The sequence below is a fragment of the Lutra lutra genome, chromosome 4 (genome assembly GCF_902655055.1).
Source record: "Lutra lutra chromosome 4, mLutLut1.2, whole genome shotgun sequence".
Taxonomy (NCBI): Eukaryota; Metazoa; Chordata; class Mammalia; order Carnivora; family Mustelidae; genus Lutra; species Lutra lutra.
In genome coordinates, this window is record NC_062281.1 from 65417773 (window position 1) to 65443715 (window position 25943).

The window sequence follows — 25943 nt, forward strand, 5'->3', positions numbered from 1 at the left end:
GTTATAAAGCACACAGATCATTCTTAAACCTGAAAACTTACATCTTTGAGTTATTGACAAAAATACAGCTATTTGCCGCCAGAGAAAAATACAAATAGACAACCTTAAAATCGTTACACCCTTTGGCTAAAGTGAAACATGCAGAAAAGTGAGATTGGCAGGCATCATTCCTTCATCAGTTATTGTTGGGTTTTTTTTAAGTTTTATTTTATTTCATTTTTTTCAGTGTTCCAAAATTCATTGTTTATGCACCACATCCAGTGCTCCATGCAATACATACCCTCCATAATACCCACCACCAGGCTCACCCAACCCCCAACGCCCTCCCCTCCAAAACCCTCAGTTTATTTGTTTCTCAGAGTCCACAGTCTCTCATGGTTTGTCTCCCCCTCTGATTTCCCCCAACTCACTTCTCCTCTCCAATTCCCAGTGTCCTCTGTGTTATTCCTTATACTCCACAAGTAAGCAAAACCATGTGATAATTATCTCTCTCTGCTTGACTTATTTCACTCAGCATAATTTCTTCCAGTCCCATCCATATTGCTACAAAAGTTGGGTCTTCATGCTTTCTGATGGAGGCATAATACTCCACTGTATATATGGACCATATCTTCTTTATCCATTTGTCCTTTGAAGGGCATCTTTGTTCTTTCCACAGTTTGGCAACTGTGGCCATTGCTGCTATGAACATTGGGGTAGAGATGGCCCTTTTTTTCACTACATCTGTATCTTTGGGGGAAATACCCAGTAGTGCAATTGCAGGGTCATAGGGTAGCTCTATGTTTAATTTTTTGAGGAATCTCCACACTGTTTTCCAAAGTGGCTGCACCAACTTGCATTCCCACCAACAGTGTAAGAGGGTTCCCCTTTCTCCACATCCTCTGCAACACATGTTGTTTACTGTCCTGTTGATTTTGGTCATTCTAACTGGTGTAAGGTATCAATGTGGTTTTGATTTGAATCTCCCTAATGGCCAATGATGATGAACATTTTTTCATATGTCTGTTAGCCATTTGTATGTCTTCTTTGGAGAAGTGTCTGTTCATGTCATCTGCCCATTTTTTGACATGATTATCTATTTTGCATGTCTTGAGTGTGAGGAGTTCTTTATAGATCTTGGATATCAGTCCTTTGTCTGTAGTATCATTTGCAAGTATCTTCTCCCATTCCGTGGGTTGCCTATTTGTTTTGTTGACTGTTTCCTCTGCTGTGCAGAAACCTTTGACCTTAATGAAGTCCCAAAAGTTCATTTTCGCTTTTGTTTCCTTTGCCTTTGGAGACATATCTTGAAAGAAGTTGCTGTGGCCGATGTCGAAGAGATTACTGCCTATGTTATCCTCTAGGATTTTGAGAGATTCCAGCCTCATGTTGAGGTCTTTCACCCATTTTGAGTTTATCTTTGTGTATGGTGTAAAAGAATGGTCGAATTTCATTCTTTTACACACAGCTGTCCAATTTTCCCAGCACCATTTATTGAAGAGACTTTTTTCCACTGTATATTTTTTTCCTGCTTTGTCGAAGATTATTTGACCAAGACTTGAGGGTCCATATCTGGGCTCTCTACTCTGTTCCACTGGTCCATGTGTCTGTTTTTGTGCCAGTACCATGCTGTCTTGGTGATCACAGCTTTGTAGTCAAGCTTGAAATCAGGCAACGTGATGCCCCCAGTTTTTTCTTTTTCAACATTTCCTTAGCAATTCGGGTCTCTTCTGGTCCCATACAAATTTTAGGACTGTTTGTTGCAGCTCTTTGAAAAGTGGAATTTTGATCAGGATTGGCAATGAAAGTATAGATGGCTCTAGGCAGTATAGACATTTTAACAATGTTTATTCTTCCAATCCATGAGCGTGGAATGCTCTTCCGTCTTTTTGTGTCTTCTTCTATTTCTTTCATGAATGTTCTGTAGTTCTTGAGTACAGATCCTTACCTCTTTGGTTAGGTTTATTCCCAGGTATCTTATGGTTCTTGGTGCTATAGTAAATGGAATCAATTCTCTAATTTCCCTTTCTTTTTTTTTCATGGGATGCAAGAGTGGTTCAACATTCGTAAATCAATCAATGTGATAGACTAATCAATAAGAGAAGAGAGAAGAATCACATGGTCCTCGTAATTGATGCAGAAAAAGCATGTGACGAGATACAGCATCTGTTCCTGATTAAAATGGTTCAAAGTATAGGAATATTTTTGAGGGAACATTCCTCAACTTCATAAAATTTATCTATGAAAAACCCACAGTGAATATCATCCTCAATGGGGAAAAGCTGACAGCCTTCCCTTTGAGATCAGGAACATGACAAGGATGTCCACTCTTGCCACTGCTATTCAACATAGTACTAGAAGTCCTAGCAACAGCAGACAACAAAAGAAATAAAAGGTATTCATATTGGCAAAGAAGAAGTCAAACTCTCTCTCTTCGCAGATGACATAATACTTTATATGGAGAACCCAAAAGACTCCACCCCCAAACTACTAGAACTCATACAGCAATTCAGTAATGTTGCAGGATACAAAATCAATGTACAGAAATCAGTTGCTTTCTTATACTCTCGTCAGTTTTTTAAAATTTCTTATTTAAATTCAACTTAATTAACGTATAGTATATTATTTGTTTCAGAGGTAGAAGTTAGTAACTCATCAGTTGCGTATAATGTCCATTTCTCATCACATCATGTGCCCTCCTTAATGCCCATCACCCTCTTACCCCATTTCTCCACTCACCTCCTATAGCTCTAGCAACCCTCGATTTTTTTTTCTTTAGAGTTAAGAGTCTCTTATGGTTTGTCTTCCTGTTTTCATCCTATTTTATTTTTCCTTCCCTTCTCCTATGTTCATCTGTTTTGTTTCTTAAATTCCACATATGAGTGAAATTATATGGTATTTATCATTCTCTGACTGACTTATTTTGCTTAGCATAACACGCTCTAGTTCCATTCATGTCATCAGTTTTTAACAGTGATAAATATGCCTTACAATTTTTAAGAGTTTTTATTTTTTTAAAGATTTTATTTATTTATTTATTTGAGAGAATGAGTGGGGGTGGTGGAGAGGTCAGAGGGAAAAGCAGACTCCTCTGCTTAAGCAGGAAGCCCAATTCAGGACTCCATTCTGGGACTCCAGGATCATGATCTGAGCCAAAGGTAGCTGCTTAATCAACTGAGCCACCTGGCGTCCCATGAGTATTTTTAGGAATGTACTGTCATTGAGCCAATAAAGTAAAAATACTTTTGAGAAAATACATGACAACATGACCATGCACATTTTGAACATATTCTTTTTTTTTTTTTAAAGATTTTATTTATTTATTTTACAGAGAGAGAGAGAGAGAGAGATCACAAGTAGGCAGAGAGGCAGAGAGAAAGGGGGAAGCAGGCTCCCCGCCGAGCAAAGAGCCCGATGCGGGGCTCGATCCCAGGACCCTGAGATCGTGACCTGAACTGAAGGCAGAGGCTTAACCCACTGAGCCACCCAGGTGCCCCCATTTTGAACATATTCTTATTCAGCAGGCAATATCCAAATATGCTGAAAAGCTGTTTGCCATGCAGGATGGATTCCTCACCTCTTCCTACTGCGTGGACAACCGATGGGCCATATCCTCGTATCTGGAATCCAAGTCCCTCAGCTGAATCTGGGATTTTCACTGTCCTAAAATCAGTCAGAAAATAGGGTAAGATGACGTTAAAATGCCACAGTTGGTTAATATAATAGTGTCCACTTTTATTCATTCTTTTAATAAATGTGTTGAGAGTCTACTGTATAAAAGACACTGACTGAGCTAGAAACAGGAAACAAATAGGGTGCATGCCCTCACATAGGCATCCAGTAGACCTGCATGACAGACTTCCTCAATGGAGCACGGCTAGTGCACGGTATATGCTAAATAAGGAACAGGCTCCAGGATCAGGAAACACTAGCTTTGAATCCTCATTTAGTCACTTGATAGTTGAATAACTTCCATGAACTCCTCAACTTCTCTGAGCTTGACTTTCCACAGAAAGTTAAAACTTACTTTGCAGGGTGTCAGTGGAGATTAAAAAAGGAATCTTTGGTCAACTGCCCTACATCATGCTATGAATTATGTAAGCACTTCAATAAAATGGAAGCTTCTCTCCTTAGTTGATTTTTTAAAATTAATTTATTTATGTTAAAGAGAGAGAGAAAAAGTGTGAGCACATGAGCAGGGAGGGAGAAGGAGAGAACCCTCAAGCAGACTCCCTGTTGAGCTTGGCGCCAGACTCAGACTCAGCGCTACATCTCACAACCTGAGTTTATGACCTAAGCCAAAATCAAGAGCTAACCACTTAATGGACTGAGACACTCAGGCACCCAACTCCTTAATTTACTGTTGTAAAGAAGACAGCGCACTGTGAAATTTCTTTGTGAAAACTAATAAAAGAAACATAGAGTTAATACATCCTAGCTGTTGGGAACTTCATCAAAGAACAACAAAAAAAGCTAGTAATAAAGAACAGATCTGTCAAACACTACACCAAAATAATTTAAGAATGTGATTAACTTCAGTATTTATTCAGTGAAATTTTGAAAGAATAATACATCAAGGGGCGCCTGGGTGGCTCAGTCGTTAAACATCTGCCTTCGGCTCAGGTCATGATCCTAAGGTCCTGGAATCGAGTCCTTTGTTGGGCTCCCCGCTCAGCAGGAATCCTGCTTCTCCCTCTCAGTCCCCCTGCTTGTGTTCCCTCTCTTGCTGTATCTCTCTCTGTCAAATAAATAAATAAATTGGAAGGGGAGGTGAACCATGAGAGACTACAGACTCTGAAAAACAATCTGAGGGGTTTGAAGGGGCGGGGAGTGGGAGGTTGGGGGAACCAGGTGGTGGGTATTAGAGAGGGCACGGATTGCATGGAGCACTGGGTGTGGTACAAAAACAATGAATACTGTTATGCTGAAAATAAAAAAAAAAAGCTTTGAAATTCAAACCTAAAAAATAAATAAATAAATAAATAAATAAATATTTTTTTTTAAAGAAAAAAAAGAATACTACATCAAAAGGGAAAACCTGAATAAGAAAAGAAATATTTTCAATGAAGCCATGCAGAAAAGAAGCTGAAGGAAAGGAGAGCCTGTGTAAGCTGCTGCTATGACAGACCCGTGAGGGATGTCCAGTTTGGCACTAATAAGTGAGCCACTCCATAGAAGGAAGCCAGGGATCAGAGAGCAACAATGAAAAGCAGAGAACATGAGATAAGGTGGAACATCATAACTATAAAAATGAGTATCATAAATTGCAGTACAGAACAAAGACAAATGAATACAATGCAATAAATTTTGATGGATAGCCCTAGATGCCCAAGAAACAAAAGTGTTCTCCAAAAGATGATGAATTAATCATGAAGTAAATGTCAGTGGCACTTCAAGGGCACATTAGACAGAGTCTGAAGTTAGGTACAGCAGCACTTACTTACAGTTTATTAAAAAAGCTGCTAGAACAATTTGAGCAACGCTGTACCTAGAACCCTTGAGAAAGCCCTAGACAGCATTAGTGTCTGACGGCAGACAGCTGGTCCTTTGATCTGGAATATACATGAGTCAGGCATTCCAGCATTTGGTGACTGAAATATGAATTATCTGTTTTAGGGAAACTTGAAAGCCATATTATGAATTAGGTTACACACCATAGGCTATACACTATAAAGTGATCTAAATATTGGTGGAATAGAGGTCACAGGACAAATTTATCTGTTATCCTTAATTATATACTTTTTGGTGTATAAGGCTGTATTTGTTTCCTTTGAATAGCACCTTGTTATTACTATCTGTCAAAAAAAAAAAAAAAAAAAGATACCTGAAAATGGAAGATAACTAAGGGAAAGAAAAAGGGAATAATAAATGCATTTTCTGAGCATGAACCAAAAAAATAGAAGTAGCTCATGCTTCTATGTATTACAAATGAGAGTTCACTTTTGTTGAAATAACTTCAAGCTTTCAGGCCATGGTGAGCCATTGTTGCTTTTGTGGATTGTGAGGAATTCATAGCAGCCTTCTTGGTTCTTTCTGAGCAAGGTCTTCTGTCCTTCTAATATTGCTAGGGAAGGCTGACCTTACTCTAATCTTCAGAAGATTATTATAGATTTCTTTAAAAATTAAGTACAAACACCATGAGGTGCATTTTGGTCATAATACTGGGGCCCTCTTCGTCAAAGGATCTTTAGAAAACATGTTTCCCTGCTGGGACCACTATATTATCTATTAAACGAAGAATTAAAATTATACAAAAGGAACATTCTCATAGAATGTAAGTGCACTAAATAATCTGCTACAAAGCCTTTTGAAAAATTCTTTGATGCTATCAAGTGTAAAATACAGCTAGATTCAAAAGAAAACTTCTATTGGATTAACTTCTCATATTTCTGCTTTCCTCCTTAACCCCAGACAAGACAATAGATCAAGTATAAGTGGGTACTGTAAGAAAATATGAAAGAATGATTTATAGGAATCATACATTAGAATAAGGACATAAAGGAAAGGCTATAGATTTCAAGCAAATTAAAAGTAAAAGATGAGGGAGCGCCTGGGTGGCTCAGTGCGTTAAAGCCTCTGCCTTCAGCTCAGGTCATGGTCTCAGGGTCCTGGGATTGAGCCCCGCATCGGGCTCACTGCTCAGTGGGGAGCCTGCTTCCTCCTCTCTCCCTGCCTGCCTCTCTGCCTACTTGTGATCTCTATCAAATAAATAAAATCTTTAAAAAATATATTTAAAAAATAAATAAAAGTAAAAGATGAAAAATGAGTAGTCTATCCTCAAAACTGTTTTGAAATACAATATAAAATGTTTCTGATAAAGAAGCAATGAAAAATTGAAATAAGAGAATAGACAAGTATCACAGAAAATATCACTAGAGCACACACTATGTGCTGAACAAGTCACTAAGTTCTTTACAAACCTAAATTTATTTAATGTTCTTAGCAGCTCCACAACACAGACACTCATCATCTCCATTTTTTTATGGATGAAGATGTTGAAGCAACACAATTAGCAAGCAAGCAGTGGAACAGAAGCTTGAACCTGAACAGGAAATAGGGGGTTCCAGATACTGTGTGACAAACACTGCAGGAAGAGTCAGGAGACACAGGTTCTAATGCTGCTCGTCTAGCAGTTAGTTCCTGGACTGAAGATTTGCCCCTATCTATTTAGTCTTAAAGTTGAGGACTTCAGAATGATCCAACTGTTGAAATGTCTATGATCAGTGAATCAGTAGTTGCAGGGTTAAATCAGGGGCAATAGGGCCAAGGGGAGGATGTTTTTGTTTACTAAGGATTGATTTGGGCTATGACCCCCTTATTTTTTTTTTTTAAAGATTTTATTTATTTATCTGTCAGAGAGAGAGAGGGAGAGAGAGCGAGCACAGGCAGACAGAATGGCAGGCAGAGGCAGAGGGAGAAGCAGGCTCCCTGACGAGCAAGGAGCCCGATGTGGGACTTGATCCCAGGACGCTGGGATCATGACCTGAGCCGAAGGCAGCTGCCCAACCAACTGAGCCACCCAGGCGTCCCTGACCCCCTTATTCCTTTCCAGTCTGTCCTTTTCCTTTTAAGTGTCCTCAAAGTGACCAGAGGTAGGCACCTAGGTAAGCCTTACCCTCCTTACGGTTGGGTTAATAGAGAGTAATAGATGAACAATAGGTTTAGAGAGAAGACACTGTTATGGCTACTCTCTGCCCTCTAGGCCAAAGTCTTCCTAAATGAGTAATTTTAATGAGTCACACTCACTCTTTCCCTGGTACATTTTAACATCCACCTTGATGACTTAATGCCTTAGAATCTAGCTCATTACATTGCATGCTTGCTTCGACAGCACATATATTCTGGCTTATTACATTGCATTTCAACTCCTAAGTTAAAGAGTGCACCTAGTTATTGCTGAATATATATATTAAGGCAGGGAAGAATACTATGCTATATATACTGAGAATATTTTCCTAAGTAGTTAAAATAAACCTTTTGTTTTTAAGTGGTAACCTTTATTTACCTTAAAATGAATAAAGTTGCTTATTACAATTAAGAAATGATAAAATTAAATTTTAAACAGCAATTTTGATATAATCATAGTACATTAAAACATTACATGAAGTACTTCACATAAATTATACTAATTAACTTATTGGTTAAACAAATCATAGAAATGTGACACAGAAACACTAGACCATCAATGATTTGCAGAAGAAAAGCCAATGTCTACCAAGTATATCCAAAATCTCCTATTAATTAAAAAAACAGATTATAATGCATGATCCCATTTTATAAATACATGGTTGTGTAAATCTGTATCAGCACTTCAAAAAATGAACTATCACTGAATTTCAGAAAAGTAATGGCTATTTATGGATGATATGATTATAAGAAACACATCTTCATTTAGAAAACCTATACCCTCTGAATTGGCTATAATAAACATGAGGTTTTTTCCTTAATCATAGGTAGCTAGGTAACTAGGCATTTTTTTAAAAGAATTGACATATCACTAAGTACGAGAAAGCATGCAAGTGTATTTCACATAATTGCGCTCCCATTTCTTATAAGCATTTAATTATAAACCTAATATCTGACCAAATCATAGACCTGAAATTCTTAGAGCTGAACATGGGGAATACAGTTCCTTATTACCAAATGTTCTACCAGTTTTCTTCACTTATAATCAGACTCAACCTAACCCAGACCAGGAAAATTTGGGCAGCAAGGAGGAAGTATTATTTCTGCTGAAACTACCTGATTTGAGGAGCAAGCATTAGCAGCATGAGCAATGTAGTTTTTTTCCCATCATTAAAGACCAGTATTAGTGATTTTGGTAAGGTTTAAATGTCCCAAGCAATGAGATATTTAATTCTAGACATGTACTTAGTTAACTTTTCTATTATATTCACCTATGTTTAATTTTTAAAATCCCACATAAAATATAACTTACTCCCTTGGCTTTGTGCTCACAAGAACTCTTAGAGGCTTTCTGCTGTTTAAGCATGATTTCAGGAAGCAATCCACTTCATTGAAAGGTCTCATAAAAACTAGGTCACCATTAATAGCAAAAATCTTTTTCCCAACTTCCATGCCAGCCATCTAAGAGAGAAATAGGGAAAAAAAACCAAATTATATTTTAATAAGGAATCTATTTTTTTTCCACAGAATTAGAAGAATGAAAAGACCTAGAACTTACAGATTTTTGACATTTCAAAACATCTGCAATGTTTTTTATATAATTTCACACAACAGAACTGTGGGGGAGATAACACAGTTATTCTCTTTGACCTAGTTTTAAATTTGATCACCCATTTGCACTGAATTTCCCTGCCCCTTCTTTTATGACTTAATTTTGTACTCCTCCTGTGGCCCTCTTTTTGATTGAATCTTATAGTTCTTTTTCTTATTTCATCCTTAAACTACAGTCAAACTCCATATTAATTTTTTTTTTACTGTTTTCCATTTATACCCAATTAATTCAGAGAGATTCAACCTCTCTATAGCCAACAATGACAACCGAATATGCATTGCTAACATGACACAGCATAAACATCTCCAGGGCAGGAGAGAGGAATGGCCTGGAACCCAAGGAAAAGAGCTCCAAAAAAGCACAGATTGTCAGGGGCTGAAAAGATTGCAAAGAAGACATTATCTCTCCATACCAACTAGGCCACCATTCTTAACCAATCCCACTGCCTCTGAACTACATGCTGTTTTGGTTATCAGAGAAATGATGAAAACCTGAGAGAGGGCACTTAATCAGTGACATAGTCAGATGAAGCTATGCTCTAAGAACCCCCACAGAAAATGTCTGGGAGAAACATTTCCTTCTTGCAGAAAATTACTAAAACTAGTCATTAGTTGGCCCAGCCCACTAACAAAGTATGAGCTGACCAGAGTTATTTCATTTGAAATTAATGTGCTGTACCTAAAACACTGTCTTGCATGAGTTTGTGTTTTGGTAAAAGATGGAAACCTTGGGTATTAGCAGATAGGAGAGTGGATGGAAGTTTGCTACTAACTTTAAATAGGTTCAAAGCAAAAAGTCATACTTTACTTATTCTCACAGTCTTCATTTAAGATTTCTATATTTAGAAGTTTGATTGAGGATTAAGGCATGTTTACAAGCCAGGTAGCAAGGTGAGAATACTTTAAATCTCACATATTTGGGATATAAATCTCCCAGTAGGTTCCATGAGAATAGGAGACTTTTTCTCTTTTGTTCATTGCTGTATTCCCAGAACCTAGAACACTGCCTGGCATATAACAGGTAATAAATAAATAATTCTGAATAAATGATCAGGAGATTCTTTTGTTTAAAAAACTGCTGAGGTGAGAGAACATCAATCAGCATTAACCTAATGAGAAAATAAGTCAAAGCATGCACTTTACTGATTATATAAAATATAAATAAATAAAATAGAAAAAAAATTATATTTTTATAAGACAGTCAAAAGTGATAGGAAAATAAAACACATAGACTTTGATTTAACAGAACAGTTATCTGACATAGAAAATGTAGTCCCACTATACACAGTCTCCACAGGGTTCCAGACTAGAATGATGATGAACAGGGAAGTCTCAGGGACATGGAATGAGCCATGTGACCTCCAAGGAGGTCAAGAAGTTCCCAACTATATAGATCTTTACACTACCTCCCTCCAACTATCTTTGAGTACATGAACTCTGTCACAAATTCCAATAGTGGAGTAGGAACTCAGAATAAGATTATTCAGAAACACTATTTTCTTTTTTTTTTAAAGATTTTATTTATTTATTTGACAGAGAAAGAGATCACAAGTAGGCCGAGAGGCAGGCAGAGAGAGAGAGGAGGGGAAGCAGGCTCCCTGATGAGCAGAGAGCCCGACGTGGAGCTCGATCCCAGGACCCTGGGATCATGACCTGAGTCAAAGGCAGAGGCTTAACCCACTGAGCCACCCAGGTGCCCCAGAAACACTATTTTCAATAGAGATACTTAAAAGCTGATTTCAATTTGTTTAGAACTTTTATATTTGTATGTTATGGACAACAAATTTAAATAAAATGCTAATTTACATTACCTCAGCATTAGACCCCTTTTCTACCAACTTTATTATTGGAACTTTATTTTTGTCTTCTAACCCAAAACCATAGCTGCCTTCATTGGATTTAATCTGAAATGCAAAATATTAATGTTACTAATAAAGAAACTATGAAAAAAGGTACATATCAAACAGAATAAATGAAGAAAACTTATATAACATATTGATGATCTTACCAATAGTGATTTGGCTATAACATTTTCCACAACTTTTAAATCATGTTTCATAAGTCGATGCTTCATATTTGATCCTTCCATTTCCTCATCCGCAAAAAAACGGAAAAGTAGGGGTTCATCTTTGAATTCACTTTTTTCAAGGACTACAAGAACAGAGATCCAAATTGTTCCAATTAATCCGAAAACCGAAAACATTTTCCATACTAATAGACATTAAAAAACTAATACCTGTCCTATAACCTCAATGTCATACTCTTAGAAGAAGTTTCATTCACAAATATCCCTATGATATTATTCTATTTCTTTCAACAGCTTCAAGCTGATGTTTCCTTTAAATTACTATTAAGTAAAGAATTTTGAATTTTTAAGTATTTTTTCAATGTTAACTTTTTTGTACTCACCCAAATTTAATAAAAGATTATACTGAATCAAAAAAATGTATGTAATTCACAACATAGAAACCTACATTGTTTTGAATTTGTAGTAAACATTTGAAGTGTGTTTTTAATATCCTGAACAATTATGGGAAAATTCAAATGGGTAAGTGTTGCTCTTATGTGTGTGAGCAATTCCCATGGTGGTTACTTGTGTTCTAATACTTCAAACCAGAAATATATCATCTGTGTGAAATGTGATTTTAGTTTCCACTAATTCTTCTGGTTGGTTTTTTTTTTTTTCTGTTTAAAAACATTATTCTCAAATAATCTTATTTCAATAAAGGTCATTTTCCCCTTTTATCTGAATATTAATATTTTTGCCCAAAGTCCCAAAGATTAACCTTTTTAAAAATAAAGCTAAATACTGATAGAATTTATATTCAGTGAGATCCTGACAGCAGTCAAAATATTTTAAAAGAGAAATCTTCTCTTATTCCTATTTATGTATCCTTGGTAGGTTGAAGCGTACTTGTTGGAACAGGGTGATTCATTGAGCAGGGTAGCTAAAGGGAAGACGCTTGTCCCATGGAGCTGTACGAGGTCTGGCTTTACGACGAGACAGACCTCCAGGTGTGGGGTTGATTCTGGGTGTGACTTTGGGAAAGTTACTTAAACTCTTTGAACTGTAGTTTCCTCATCAGAAAATGGGGGCAATAAAATATTCTTCATAACATACAGAACTAAAAATGAGGTAATAAATATGATTAATTTGGCATATAGAAACCAATACAAAATTATTTTATTTCATTATTTTTACAGAGTTCCAAATAATAACTGTTGACCAGATGATACACGTATTGATCTTTGCATGGAAGACTGACCAGCAACTTGGGTTAACAAATGAAACTATCAAGCACAAATTAAAAAGTAACATGTTACAGTTGACGATAGAAATGAGAATATATTTGAGATCAAGTTAGGCCTTATCTACATGACCCAAGCACTTCCCCCAAACTTGTATGGTGTTTTGCTACTGCTATTTTCCTCCAAAAAATAGTCTGCTTAACCGGAGTGAGAAAGGATATCAATACGGCCAGGGAGGGGCCAAACTGGATGTGCTCAGACTTTTTCTAACTTACACTTTTGTAGGGAAAACTTTTGTTGTTAACTCAATATTTTTAACTCAATACTTAATTTTTTGTTATTTTATTTGTTTATTTATTTATTTATTCATATTTTTGAGAGAGAGAGAGAAAGCATGTGCATATGACTACAAGCATGAGAGGGGCAGACAGAGAGAAAGACTCTCAAGGAGGCTCCACATTGAGCATGAGCCCAATGTAGGATTGATTTCATGATCCTGAGATCATGACTTGAACCCAAATCAAGAGTTGGCTCCTTAAATGACTAAGCCTTCCAGGCACCCCAAATCAGTATTTTAACATAAATATTTAGATAAAATGACTGCTTGTTGATGCTTTAAAAAACAACAACAACAACAACAAAATATTTGAAGGTTTTCAGCCTTATATTATAGTTTTAATTGTCTATAATAATATTGTTTCTCCTATTCAATAGTTTGTTCATCAGGGACTGATATTTCTCTATCACATCTCACACAGTGCTCTAGAGATAGTGGGATGTAATGGAATCCCAAGTGAACGTATGCTAACTAAAGATGCTCTCAACACAACTGAAGGTTTTGATTTTGTTTTTGTTTTTGAAGGTTTTGCCTTCTTCAGAGAAAGGTGATAGATAACATTGGGGGGCCTGAGTGGCTCAGCTGTTTGAGCAATTGACTCTTGGTTTCAGCTTAGGTCATGATCTCAGGGTTGTGGGATAGAGCCCAGGCTGGGTCAACCCTCATAAGGGAGTTTGCTCTAGATTCTCTCTCTCCCTCTCTCTTTGCCTCTCCCCCATTCTCTCTCTTTATAAAATATACAAATCTTTTTTTAAAAAGGTAATAACCTTCTGAAAGCAATTGACAAATAGGTTGAAGTGTTATCAAATATGTGTTTATAAGCATATATATGTTATATATATGTAAACAGTGAAAAATATGGGTTTGTGGAATCTATAAGATGCTATGAATAGAGAGGGAAGACTAAGTCCCATTATTTTTAAAGTTTAGGTGAAATGAAGTTCATCAAACAAGAAAGAAAATCTTTAATTAGTAGCCAAAATGAAACATTTTTTCCAGAGATTTATAATTTTATCTCTGATGAAATTTTAAAATCATTTTTCTAAAAAGAACAATGATTTTCCAACCATAATATGCTCTCACTTAATCATTTTAACATATACTGGCATTAAAAAAAACCGTAAGTCTGATCGAAAGTAATTCCAAAGGTTTTTTTTCAAAGCTACTTAAAAAAAAAAAAAAAAGAAAAGAAACGTCTAGTTCAAGCTTTTGCTCTTCTGGAGTCAGTCTAGAAAAATAAAATAGAAGTTATGGCAAGTGGTAGATAACAGCAATAGACATAGGAATGGCACCAGTGGTGAAATAAAATGCAGATGTGATCTGGCCTGGGCACATGGCAAGACCCATACAGTTTTATTGGTTCATCTCTAAATGAATTCACTAAAACAATGAGATAGTCCCAGTGCCCTAACAAAAACAAAACAGAAAAATACATCTGTAAGCTTCCAGATTAAAAATACCTACCATGGTGCATGAATCCATTGTCACAGAGTCCGACACCAAATATCATTGCCTCTTCTCTGGTGCGACAATCCCCCTGTTAACCACAAAAATATGGCACAGCTTTATAGGCAAGTGAAGGCTTTGTTGTGTCTTTACTGCATTTGACATTCCCAGCACCACACTGACAGAAACATTCTTTTATTAGGGCACACACTGCTTTCATAAGCTCATGAGGCACCTAATTGCTATAAAACATTCACTTAAGAAAATATCTTTTTTTGACATTAAGGGAAAAAACAAAGATATATTTCTTGAGTAAAACCATACTGTATTAAACATGAAAATAAATAAATAACTAAAATTTATTGCTACCACAAGTGATCCCTTTCTCTTATTTTTTCAATCTTGTATCCCAATTGTGTAGCAAGAAAATATCCTATGTATTGAAAACACACTAAAGCTAATGAAAAATCATTATGCATAATCTCTACTATCACATTCCTTCTACCATTGGTCTTGCTCTTTAAGGACCCCCTAAAGAGACCTACTAATACAGGGTGATTTATAAGACCCTAAAAGTAAATTGTTCAGCTGAGCCTATAAATGCAAGCTTCTCTTTCACTGTCTTGCAGAAAAAATAATCAGATCATATAACTGAAGCAAATATGAAAGCCCAATGCAACCTTCTGTTAGGTTTTTATCCAGAAAACTTCTATTTTATTCATCTAAGGACTTATATAAAGGAACAGGCATCTGTACATAGGCGTGTTTAAACTTAGAGTTGTAGGTTTAATGGTTAAGAAGTACTTTCTCATTTTACTTCTTCCTAGTCGGGTTGCTCCCCTGAACTCTGAACTCTGTGCTTATTTTTATCCTTGCTTTCACTCAAAATCGATTATTCATACCTACAATGCATGTTTTACATGTTTTGTCCACCCACTTGTTTTAAAGTATCTGTTGTTAGTCCTAGCAAGTTATTCTAATGTCCCTGTGCTGTTTTCTCTGTTTGATCATAATTCCAGTAAGAAGTAGACAGTTGTGAACATAAAATCTGGAGAGATGAAGGGACTTGTCCAATTTTGCATACCTACTTATCAGAAGAACCATCATGAGATGTTAGGTTACCTGAGTCCCATTCCATCACCCTAATTTCTACTACATATAATTTCTAAGACATTGTTGTAACAGACCACTAAGAAAATCTGAAGAAAAAAATAACTGCAACATGGTTCAGTTTTTATTCTGTTTTTCTAATGCTCATATTTGAAAAGTAAAACAATGCCAAAAAAAAAAAAAAAGGTGCTCACTGATTTCCTGAGTCAGGACTTTAAATATTTATTAGGCACCAACTTTCACTTCAAAAAACCTTTCTTCAGTTTTCCTACATGGTCAATATATAGTATAAGATCGTGTGAATTCAGTAAGATTTTGCTATGTGAAATGCCAACTCTGATATCAAGTACAGAACCAATTGTAATGACACATATTTGACCATAATGTTATAAAAGTCTGACTCAAGTAAACTCATTGCATGTATGAATTAGTTTTTGTTTTTGTTTTTGTTTTACGATTTATTTATTTATTTGACAGACAGAGATCACAAGCAGGCAGAGAGGCAGGCAGAGAGAGGAAGGGAAGCAGGCTCCCCGCTGAGCAGAGAGCCCAATGCGGGGCTTGATCCCAGGACCCTGGGATCATGACCTGAGCCAAAGGCAGAGGCTTTAACCTACTGAGCCACCCAGGCGCCCCTGAATTAGTTTTTATCTAAAAATAATTGCTTGGTTTAATCTAAAATCTTAACTTCTAAATAGAATACATTTAAGTGCTATAAATACAAAAGTAGGCAGTCTTGGATAGTCTAGAAATTAAAATTAAATAATAAAAAATCTCAAAATTTATGTGCTCAGGTGAGTTGAATACGAATTAAACATTGATATTTGAAACAAAGAACATTCTAGGATTATCAAATGTAGGCCACTTTATTTAATTACAAAAAAGTAAAACTGCTTATGAAATTGACTCAAAAACCTAAGCATAAGAACATTTCAACCAAGCAATATCCCCTAACAAAACAGTAAGTTCTGTCAAAGTGTTTTGTAACCAGTATTAAACATTGATTATATATTAGGTGACCTAGAATGATAAAACATTTAAATTTATATTTGAATATCTAGTATGTTGGGGGTAAATGTCCTAATTTGCAAATAAGATTTTCTCAAGTACCTGCTGTCAGCTCCCACGTTCTGAGAAACAGAGCAACAATAACAATAAATTTCATACTTTCCTATTTAAAATGTATGTAGATAAATAGTAAAGCTTATATTGTCAAAGCACAATTACTATCTAACAGAAAGACATAGGGAGACTAGAGTAACTTGCTAGGACTAATAAACAGATATCTTAAATTACGAACAAAACATACAAGAAATGTTAGTGTCTGTGAATATGTATTCTTCAGTGATATATTCAAATTACACTTAGGGTTTGTTTTTCTTTTTTCCATTTTCTTTTCTTTTCTTTTTTTTTTTTTAAGTCGGCACCATGCCTAGCACAGAGGCCCATGCGGGTCTTGAACTCATGACCCTGAGATTGAGACGTGAGGAGAGATCAAGAGTCAGATGCTTAACTGCCTGAGCCTCCCAGGTGCCCCTACACTTAGTTTTTCGCTGGATCTCAGTTGATATATTTTTTTAGGATTTTATTTATTTACTTGGTAGAATTACAAGTAGTCAGAGAGGCAGGTAGAGAGAGAGGAGGAAGCAGGCTCCCCGCTGAGCAGAGAGCCCAACATGGGGCTCGATACCAGGACCCTGAGATCATGACCTGAGCTGAAGGCAGAAGCCCCAACCCACTGAGCCACCCAGGCGCCCCTCAGTTGATATTTTAAAAATAGGAACATCTTGCTCTTAAAAGACCATATAGCATAAAAATTAAGTTTGAAGACTGTGAAGTCAGAGTACCTAGATTCAAATCCTAACTCTGTATTACCTGTATGAACTTAGTCAAGCTATTTCCCTGTGTCTCCTCTGCACATGGTGACCAAAGAAGGTACCTAAATCACCTCAAAGCTTAAAGCAGCAGCAAATGTAACTCAGCAAGTTCTTTTTCTATTTACCTGTGCAATTAACCAGTCTATCAGCTTGTTGGCCATGACTACAGACTTGTAGGTTCGGAGATGGTAATCTTTATCTCTATAAGGAAAAAGAAACCAAAACCAGTGAGAGGATAAGTAAGAGCAGGAAAATGTTTCATTTAATATCAGTGTGCAACAGAAAAGTCTACTAAATATAATCTGAATCTATTATCCAAATTATGTGCAAATAAGAGAGGTTTACAAGATATATATAACACCTGAAAATTCCTTCATCAGCTTATATTGGAAGAGAGCCACAATGATACCAAAATAGGATATTTCCCCTTTGACATGTTCATATACACAAATAAATTATTGCTTCTATATTATCTGACAATGATTTAGCTAGAAATACAGTATCTTATTAATAAAAGAATAATAAAAATAGAATTTCTTCCCTTAAAATCAAGAAAGAGCCTACAAAAACAAAAACAAAAAGCAACAACAACAACTCCTCAAAATGTGGAGAATAAAGCAACCCCTTTTATTCCTGAATTCTCCAGGAAGGCTGGATTGGCACTGGAGGATTATTTGTTTGGCTCAGCTGCAGTGGCAGACAGCAGGTCCGTCCTAAGGTAAACATGCTGAGAACGCTGTCATTCATCTTGTCTGATCAGAGCATGGACAAGTGACACCCCGTCCCCAGGGAACCAAGGGAACCAGCTGACTCTACATTAGCCTCTCCTTTCAGTAGACTTCCCAGATCTGGGAAATCATTAAAAGTTAAGTTATATACCAACAAGTGCTCCTGATCAGAATGGGGCCCCCAGGACAGAAATCTATAATTCATTCATTTTGTAGGCCTAGATCAAAGAGAAAATGACAGTCTTTTCAAAATGTCAAAAGATCGGAACTGTAAGCAACTTGAAGTGATAAATAATTACTAGCTCTGTTCACAGTTCTTTAGCCCCTGTCAGCAACTGACAATTAATACTGACATCATTTTATCCACCTTCATAAAAAAAAGTCCCTGAAAAATAGTTGATATTACTAAAAGAGATTTTAGTAATAAATACACCAGGTTAGCCAGTAATCAATAGCAGATTCTTTTTTTTTATTTTTAAAAATTAATTAATTGATTATATCTTTTTATTTTTTATTTTATTTTTTTATAGATTTTATTTATTTATTTATTTGACAGACAGAGATCACAAGCAGGCAGAGAGGCAGGCAGAGAGAGAGGAGGAAGCAGGCTCCCTGCTGAGCAGAGAGCCCGACGCAGGGCTGGATCCCAGGACCCTGAGATCATGACCTGAGCCGAAGGCAGCGGCTTAACCCACTGAGCCACCCAGGCGCCCCTGATTATATCTTTTTAAATCTATTTCCATGTTTCTGATACCTCACTGCCCATTTCATCTTGGTTTCCATAAACACCAATAAGAAGGAGAAGGATAGTCAGCATGTTACAAAACACACGTGGGTTAGTGAATTCTTCACCCAAGTAATTTTTCATTTTGTAAGCTGAGTTCACACATATTAAAAGCATGACTATCATACATTCCATCTGTAATATGGTTTTTTCCCATAAATTTTTCCTTGACAACTCATAAACAATTGTCATTTCTAGCCAAAGAATAATCCCTTCTTATCAGTTCTTATGGAATGTAATCTTCTTGATAAGAAATCCCATATGGCTAAAATATATTTTCAGAGCACATTTTCTCACATACAAAATCTACATATACACAGGTAACATGAAAACTGTAACCATGATCGTTTTTATGAGTTTAGCAGAAAAAACAGATTTAAGTACCAACTTACTATTGAGTGAAGTAACCATCTTTTAGTGTTAGATTATCCAAAATATTTTCAGGGAGGCTATGCTAGAAATCTAGTAGGGAATCTATAAATATAGCTTCATTTTCACTTCTTTTCACTTTAGGAAGTCTGTTTGTGAAAGTGGACAGGGCAATTTCAGGAGTGATGGGTAAATTTTCTTTCTTCCTCTAGGATCTGCACTGTGTTCTCTATAAAATATTAGTGAGCATTCCAATACACTTAAACAGCCACTTTGGGATTTTTTTTTCCCTAAGTTCTGAGTTTCCTTGAAATTGGAAACCAGAATGAAAAATAGAAACACAGCACATCAAACATTTGGATTCTATAGCCATGACTGAAAAAAAGATTTTTATTCCTTTTGGAAATAGTACATCCATTTTTTTTTTGTCCTGAATATGAAGTTTCAGTCAATAAACTTGAATGATAGCTGGCCATCTGAAATTAGTGTAACATCATACTACATTCTATCAGTGTATATCAGTGTAAATTTTATAAAAATACATCACTTCAATTAGTTATCATAACACAAAACTGAGTTTTCTGCTGTCTTTCTACAGAGGTAAACCGAAAATTATGATTCCACTTCAAAAAAAGGGCATATCTTTTCAGAAGGAAAAAATTGGTAGAGAATACAATTATACTGTTTTACTTATAACTCCAAAGTAATTCTGAATTTTCAAGTACAAAATCTTTCCTTTGGATAAAAGACTATTAGGCATATTATAAAAATACATATCCAAGAATTGATTACACAATTTACTGAGAAAGGAAATCATCCAGTAATCAGAGTAGTATTTATAGTAAATAGTATTTTCAAATTCTCTCCCAGTGAACTATTATTTATTAAATATTAACTGAATGTGGATTATTTCATTATCAATTCTATAATTTAGTATGAATTAATGACTAATAATTTTAGAAATCAGAATAAAAAAGTGGAAAAAAATGCATAATTAGAGTCTCAGAAAATTTAGAAATATTTTCAGGTCAATTATTACTTAAAATAATCTTTAAAAGTAAAATTTCCACTTATAGAATAAGTGAAATAATAAAATAAAACAATAAAATAAACCAAGAGGTTCCAGCTGAATAATAAGTACCTAATATGCAATACAAATATTGCCACGTAAGTTGCCCAGAGCTTAGAAACCAGACTTACCTTATCACTGGAGTAAACAGACTATGAAGACGGCAATATAATCTCACTCCCTATTATAAAATAAAGATATGTCAAAAACAAGGAGGATCATTCAAAGTTCAGACCAATGAAATTTTGAGACAAATCCACTGTCAACATTCTGGAATCATTATATAATCTCTACCAATTTAAAAGTTATTCAACTACTGCATTACATCAGAAAAACAATGTAACTTAAATAATTAAAAACAGGATTAAATTGTACTATGAATTTGTCATATACATATGACATATACATATATACAAAGAGTTAAATTATTTTTCTTAAAATGTAGAATTCCAAAGTATTAGCAGAAAATAAATCTATGCAGCAACACTTCACACTATGTGTTCATTTTATGTCAGTATAAATCTCATCAAGTGTGCAAAGAAAACTGATGTTACATACATTTTATATATCTTTTTTTTTAATTTATTCGCGTATAATGGCCACTTGTTGCCACATGGGACATACTTTTCAGTGGATATAATCTGAGGATGCAATTTCATTAGTTCCATCGAGAACTACACAAGAGAATGAAAAAAATGATCTAACCCTAGAATTCTTTAAATAGCAAGAAAAGACTGAGAGGCTTGCTTATGAATGCCATTTTCTATACTAGAATTTTTTTTTTAAGTCTCTCAATAGCATTTTGTCTTGGTGCAGTATGACAACATGAATTCTGCTATTGATAAAAGGTTCTGGGAGAGGCTGTTACCTTCGAAATCACGTCCTGCATTTCATTTCTTGGATAAAATGTTCCATCATCATAGCGGAATCTATATAACATCTGCTCTGGCTTGAACTGATGTTTATCAGTAACTAAGAACACAGAAACAATATGCTAAAATATCGACAATCTAAAAATTGGCAAACAAAAACAAATAAATTTATAAAATACATATTCCCTAATGCTAAAACATGTAGTTTTACCAAAAACTTTTGTTTCCCTAACACAGTAATACTAATTCAGTATTCTGATAGGATTCATGTTAGGATTTTGTTATATAATACTTTTATGATTTCCATATAATGATTAAAGAAATAAGTTGAGATTGTAATACTGGGTTAGCACAGTACAAGGGTATGTACAGTGTATTATTTTATTTATATAAATATACAAAGTTGTGTTTTCTATTTCTTCACAGTGCCACAAAGTTGAGCGAAAAGTGTCCTTCAAAGAGCAGATAATCTAACTAATGAGTTATAATTCAATTCTCAGTCCTAGAAGTGAATTTTAGTATTTATCTGTTTTATCCCACAGCAATCAGGCCAAGACCACCCATACACCAATCTTGACCATTTATTCTATGTTTACATCTCTGGAGTAGACTATATAATTTCAATATGCAACTTACTCCAAAATTTCAACAGTTTTCTGAAACTGAGAAATGCTTTTCTCACATGTCACTTAATATTTTTTGCCCTTAGTAGAAATGAGAATGGTCATCCTTTGCTTTTGTCCTTGAGACAAGAGTTTCATATTCATAAAGACTCCTATTTAAATTCCTCTCATTTTCTTTTGATTTCCAGGAAAAGTATATTGCAGACACTTTTAACCAAAAAATGATTGTGGAGGGAAAAAAACCCACAAATTAAACCTTGAAGAGTTTATATGTAAATGTTTTCTTTCTTTTTTTTTTTTTTTTTTAAAGATTTTATTTATTTATTTGACAGACAGAAATCACAAGTAGGCCGAAGAAAAAGTGGTCAGAATTAATTTTCATGATCTCCATTTGATGAGGGGTGTCCAGGAGGCTCAGCACATTGAGCGTCTACCTTCGGCTCAAGTCATGGATACAGGGTCCTGGGAGGGAGGTCCAAATGGGGCTCCCTGCTCAGTGGGGAAGCTGCTTCTCCTGCTGCCCTTCCCCCTGCTCATGCTCTCTCACTCTCTCACTCGTGTGCTCTTTCTCTCTCATAAATACACAAAATCTTAAAAAAAAAAAAAAAAAGAACTACATTTGTTGAATCCAGAAGAAAGCCAAAAGACTTATCACACATACACACACGGATGTGAAGTTTCAGCTATTTTACCCCAATCTACCCAAACCATGTGCATGGCTTGCAGCCATCAGATCGACACAGGACGGCTGCCAAAGAAAGATAGAAAACACAGCCTTTTGGCATCTCCTTTTTTCCAGATCAAGCCAAAAAGAAAAAACATGTGTGAAAGAAAAATAATATGGCAAGAAATATTTTGCAATCCTATGGCATGTTTCAAGACCAATTACTTATTTCTTCTCTACAATCTACCTATTCTAATTTTTATCCCCTAAGAGTCATTGAAATAAATGATTGTCTTGATATTTCAAAATTCAAGGAAACATTGGCCCCAAATGTCTCTTGCCACAATAAAACAAATGGTGGTTTAAAATCCCTATTCAAATTGGAGTGCTTAGTTGTAGGGCAAACTCTTATAAGACTTTGATAATTCATCTTGGGTTAATCTGGAACTCTTAGCTATTGCTTTGGAAAAAATGGTGAATAGCGCTGCACTCAAATGCACTCCCTCAAATTCCTGAATGTGAAAAATTGGTTTATTAACTCTTGAGAGTACAGGTCATGTGAGAAAGGTTGCTTAACACTGTCTTCTAAACAACTATGCAATATTGAGATATTACTAGGGATACAGCTGGCTTTCTACATGGTGGGGTAGGAGTGCTGACCTATAGTATTCACCAATTTCTGTGGTATTAAATATTCCCAGACCAGCCAATTTCAAGCTACCAAAATAAAGTCACTGAACACCAAGTTAGACAAGCAGTGATACATTATTATTTCATATTTCCATAAAGAAATAATAGATATAAGTAACACTAAGGACCCGGAGAACAATAAAATATAGTAAAATAATTAGAAAGTAATGAGTTTTAATAATATATGAACTTTGTTTATAGTATAATTTATGTACTATCTCTACTATCTCTTCATATAATTTTTAATAATAGCTGTGTCTTACAACTAGCTTGCAAATTTCTAAGAAATTTAATTACCAGCTCTCTCAAGTTTGCATAAACCAACTTCAGCACACTACTGGATATAATAAATGAGGTCTCTGAATTGCATAAGCATTTATAATGTAAATAGTAGACCCAGACAAGAAAATGTATCAGCATATCATATTGAAAACATATGCTGTTTCAACCCAGTAATTCCTGGTATAGCAAGGCTTTGCTTTTATGAAGTTCTCAGCAATATTTGCAATGTGAATAGTGGCAGCAGTAACAGTCAACTCTTCAAGTTTTCTCTCTTTAAAACAGATGGTTCATCCAACTTTATTTTAGGAACTCTATTTTCACTAAATGCAACTGGAGCCACATACCAATAACACTAGCATGTTTAGCTCATATTTCTACATTCAAGTAAAATTATTAATGTGAAATTGCATAATATGTTCTCCTACTCCTAGTTCAGGGGAATCTGTACTAGTTAATCTTGGGCACTTAAAGAAGTGATTACTTTTAGCAAGAAAAATTCTGTATGCCAAATCTGACATTACAACTGAGCAAATCCTGATAACAATAATAGTACAGGACACTAAAATCAAACTGACAAATAGAACGATACTAATAGAGAGTAGTCAGTGCTTTATCAGAAAAGGAGTTAATTGGGTTATAAATATCATTGTTCAAAAAGATTTAAGTTCTTATAAGTTAAAAATCAAAGGGTTTTTGCATTTGAAATTTCAAAATAAATTTTGATCCAGAATTTATCTCTTACTTCCTTTTCAAAATTGTATTGGAGAAAAGTGGTGTCTGAAGTTGGAGGATAAGTTGATTAGGACTGAAATTCTCCCATTCTGATATCCCTTACCGAAAAAATCTTATGTTGTTGTTGTTGTTGTTTTTTTTTTTCTTTTTAAAGGAAGGCAACTGGGGTGACTGTGTGGCTCAGTCGTTAAGCATCTGTCTTTGGTGCAGGTCATGATCCCAGCGTCCTGGGATCAAGCCCCTCATCGGGCTTCCTGCTTGGCAGGAAGCCTGTGTCTCCCTCTCCCACTGCCCCTGCTTGTGTTTCCTCTCTCACCGTCTCTTTTTCAAATAAATAAATACGATCTTTTAAAAAATAAATAAATAAAGGAAGGCAATGTAAAAATACAGTGAGAAACATCTTAACAGAATAAATAAGGGTGGTTCTCTCTCCATGGAACTCTCTGATTCCTTCAAATGCTTTCAGCAGTTACAAACTGAAGAATAGGTCAGACTCCAAAAGACTATTCATGAAGATACTTAACAAATATTATTTAAACTCTGCTTTGTACTAACTTACAATTGACTTGTAAATGTTTGGCTAGCTACTCATGATTTCAGTCAAAGTCATAACAGTTTTGACATTGTAAGTCAGCATAATGTCACCCATAATAGTTATGTTTTTGGTTTTCAGAACCCAATGCACTATGCAAATAAGTGACTAGTTCTCATAATTCTTAGGTCACCTTATATGAAATACAAAAGCAAGAGTAGAAGTAGGGCTTGAAAATAACCTAATATCCCCTTCAAAGGACATTCTCTTCCTCATGCCCTGACTCTTCTCAGCTCTGGAAATACAATTTTTGTAATTAACTTTTATCTATTACAAGGTACTTCATATCAAAAAGGAAATATCATAACAAACTTAGCGTGAAGGTCTTTCTAAATACAGTAAGCAATCCCATACAAGTACCAGAAGTCACATTTTTAAAATACTCTTTTAAATAATTTAAATAACAGAATCAATTTTTGACAGCTTTAAAATCTTTTTTCTTTTATTTCTAATTCATAATAGTTTGAAATCACTCAAATTAACAACAGAAGTTATGAAAACCTCTACTGAAATGTTAAAAGTCATTTTTATGACTATTATATGCTGATATCACTATAAAACATCAACAAGTTTATATAATGATTACTCTGGCTTTAATATAATTCCATAGATTTTATATTGACCTGAGAACTATACCTCAGCAGACATTGGATCGTTGTTTACCAAATTGGTTTAGCTTTTATTTTCCCTGGGCATGAACCTACACTACATTTCTAAGTTTCTCTTGCAATAAGGAGTGGCCATGGAACTGAGTTGCAGCTAACGACATGCACACAAAAGTAAGGCAAAACATGGAGTATACAGGCCCATTTAAAACAAACAAAACCAAAAACTCCACCATTCCTTCAAAATGACTGGTAAGGGCCTTTCCCAGGACTAAAACCCTGGTGCCTCCAACATCCTCCACCAGTGACTGGATTTTACCTGAATGAAAAAGTAGCTTCTAGAATGGAAGCCACGGTACTGAGGTTTAAATTTGTTAGAGCAGCTATTGTTAACCAATACAGTTTTCCTTCTCAGTGTTCCCAGCAGAAAGGTAATTATCCCATCCTGGCAGATTTCTACCTTTCTGAAAGGAAATATGTCAACACCTGGATTGCTTGGTGAATAAGGTAAAAAGATAGGTTTAAACTATTAGGCCATAAGAAATAAAGGCCATAACATGATAATTTTACACTAGGTAGCATAATATTTTACACACAGAATGGAGGAGAGAGTCAGTAAGGAAAGGAATAAACAAATAGTTCATAAATAGATTTTCCCTTTTTTGCTCTACTGGTAAGCCATAGTTCCTGGAAGTATG

The 25943-nt window shown here is 35.3% G+C and overlaps 1 protein-coding gene across 6 annotated transcripts in view; it reads right to left on the reverse strand.

Moving 5' to 3' along the window:
- The window catches only part of LOC125097754 (phosphatidylinositol 3,4,5-trisphosphate-dependent Rac exchanger 2 protein), a 307095-nt gene that overhangs the window by 158545 nt on the left and 122607 nt on the right, over positions 1 to 25943 (reverse strand). For all 6 annotated transcript variants that reach the window (XM_047725749.1, XM_047725748.1, XM_047725751.1 and 3 more), the window contains 8 exons: positions 21054 to 21157; positions 20317 to 20366; positions 17361 to 17436; positions 14267 to 14339; positions 11225 to 11367; positions 11028 to 11120; positions 8918 to 9066; positions 3557 to 3642 (listed from right to left, as the gene is read on the reverse strand). In XM_047725749.1, coding sequence (XP_047581705.1) covers positions 3557 to 3642; positions 8918 to 9066; positions 11028 to 11120; positions 11225 to 11367; positions 14267 to 14339; positions 17361 to 17436; positions 20317 to 20366; positions 21054 to 21157 — 774 coding nt within the window. The remainder of the gene's footprint in view (positions 1 to 3556; positions 3643 to 8917; positions 9067 to 11027; positions 11121 to 11224; positions 11368 to 14266; positions 14340 to 17360; positions 17437 to 20316; positions 20367 to 21053; positions 21158 to 25943) is intronic.